The sequence below is a fragment of the Chiloscyllium plagiosum genome, unplaced genomic scaffold, assembly GCF_004010195.1.
Source record: "Chiloscyllium plagiosum isolate BGI_BamShark_2017 unplaced genomic scaffold, ASM401019v2 scaf_9551, whole genome shotgun sequence".
In the NCBI taxonomy this organism is placed as follows: domain Eukaryota; kingdom Metazoa; phylum Chordata; class Chondrichthyes; order Orectolobiformes; family Hemiscylliidae; genus Chiloscyllium; species Chiloscyllium plagiosum.
In genome coordinates, this window is record NW_025209354.1 from 5,106 (window position 1) to 6,541 (window position 1,436).

At 59.2% G+C, this 1,436-nt stretch overlaps 1 protein-coding gene across 1 annotated transcript in view; it reads left to right on the top strand.

The window, feature by feature from the left end:
- The window catches only part of tmem147 (transmembrane protein 147), a 5,073-nt gene extending 4,347 nt beyond the window's left edge, over positions 1–726 (top strand). Inside the window, exon 3 of the mRNA XM_043685420.1 lies at positions 221–726. Within this exon, the coding sequence (XP_043541355.1) occupies positions 221–413 (193 nt within the window). The 3' untranslated portion in view covers positions 414–726. The remainder of the gene's footprint in view (positions 1–220) is intronic.
- Positions 727–1,436: the final 710 nt, after the last annotated feature.

Below are 1,436 nucleotides of genomic sequence, written 5' to 3' on the forward strand. Positions count from 1 at the left end.
GGGGGCACATGTTTAAGGGGAGAGGAGAGAGATTTAAAAAAGACACGAGGGGCAACTGTTTTCCCCAGGGGGTGGAATGACCTTCCTCAGGAAGGTGGGGGGGGGAACAGTTACAACGTTTAAAAGGGATTTGGGTAAGGACATGGACAGGAAAGGGTTAGAGGGAGATGGGCCAGGAGCAGGCAGGGGGGGACTGGGTTAGTTTGGGGATTGGGGTCAGCACGGGCTGGATGGGCCGAAGGGCCTGTTTGCGTGCTGTATTGACGCGTTGTCTCTCTCTCTCTCTGTGTAGGTGTCTGGTCAGCGTTCTGCTCCTGGGTAGTTGGACGGCCTTGATGGTGAACACTGCTACAACAGCGGCTGTATCCCTGAGCACTCTCATCCTCTACATCAACCTGGTTCATGGCAACTGACCGTGAGGAGAGGGGAGCAGTGTGTTTCCCCCCCCACCCCTTACCCCGGGGAGGGCGGGAGGGGGTGGGGTAGAGCGCCCAGGGAGAGGGGGTGGGGGGAAGGAATCCCGAGGGATCCAGAGCGGACCTGGCAGCCGTTTCCATGGCGATTGAGCCCCTCCCTTTCGCTCCCCGCCCAGAGTATGTCTGTCCGTCGAAGTTGGCTCCGCTCCAGGATGACTGATCGGCCCGTCGGGTCTGTGCTAGCCCGCTCTCACTGTGAGAACGGCCGCGTTCTCCCCACCTCGTGTTCAATAAAATGTCTCCTGATAAATCCAGTGGTAGGCTGTTTATTTCCGATGGGGAAGGCGGGAGAGGGGGGTGGTGAAGGGGGTAGTGCCAGTCTCTCTGGGTCAGGACCCCAGAGACACTGGCTCCTGGAGAGACCGCAAGTTGTCATGGCCTTTGAATCCCACCCCCAGCAGACAGCAATGGGAATTGGACGGTCAGCCCTGGAGAGGGTCATCGATTGGTGTCTGTACCCATTGGGGAGGAAGGTGAGATGGGTGGGGGGGGTCACTCATCCATCAGGGAAGGAAATCAGCCAGCCCGACCCAGTCTGGGAGTAACTCCCTGTGCACAGTTCCAGTCTCCGCCTCCCTCAGTCAGACCCACACGCGGAGCACCGTGCACAGTTCCAGTCTCGGTATCTCTCAGTCAGACCCACACGCGGAGCACCGTGCACAGTTCCAGTCTCTGTATCCCTCAGTCAGACCCACACTCGGAGCACCGTGCACAGTTCCAGTCTCCGTATCCCTCATTCAGACCCACACACGGAGCACCGTGCACAGTTCCAGTCTCCGTTTCCCTTGGTCAGACCCACACTCGGAGCACCGTGCACAGTTCCAGTCTCCGTATCCCTCAGTTAGACCCACACTCGGAGCACCGTGCACAGTTCCAGTCTCCGTACCCCTCAGTCAGACCACACTCGGAGCACCGTGCACAGTTCCAGTCTCCGTATCCCTCAGTCAGACCCACACTCGG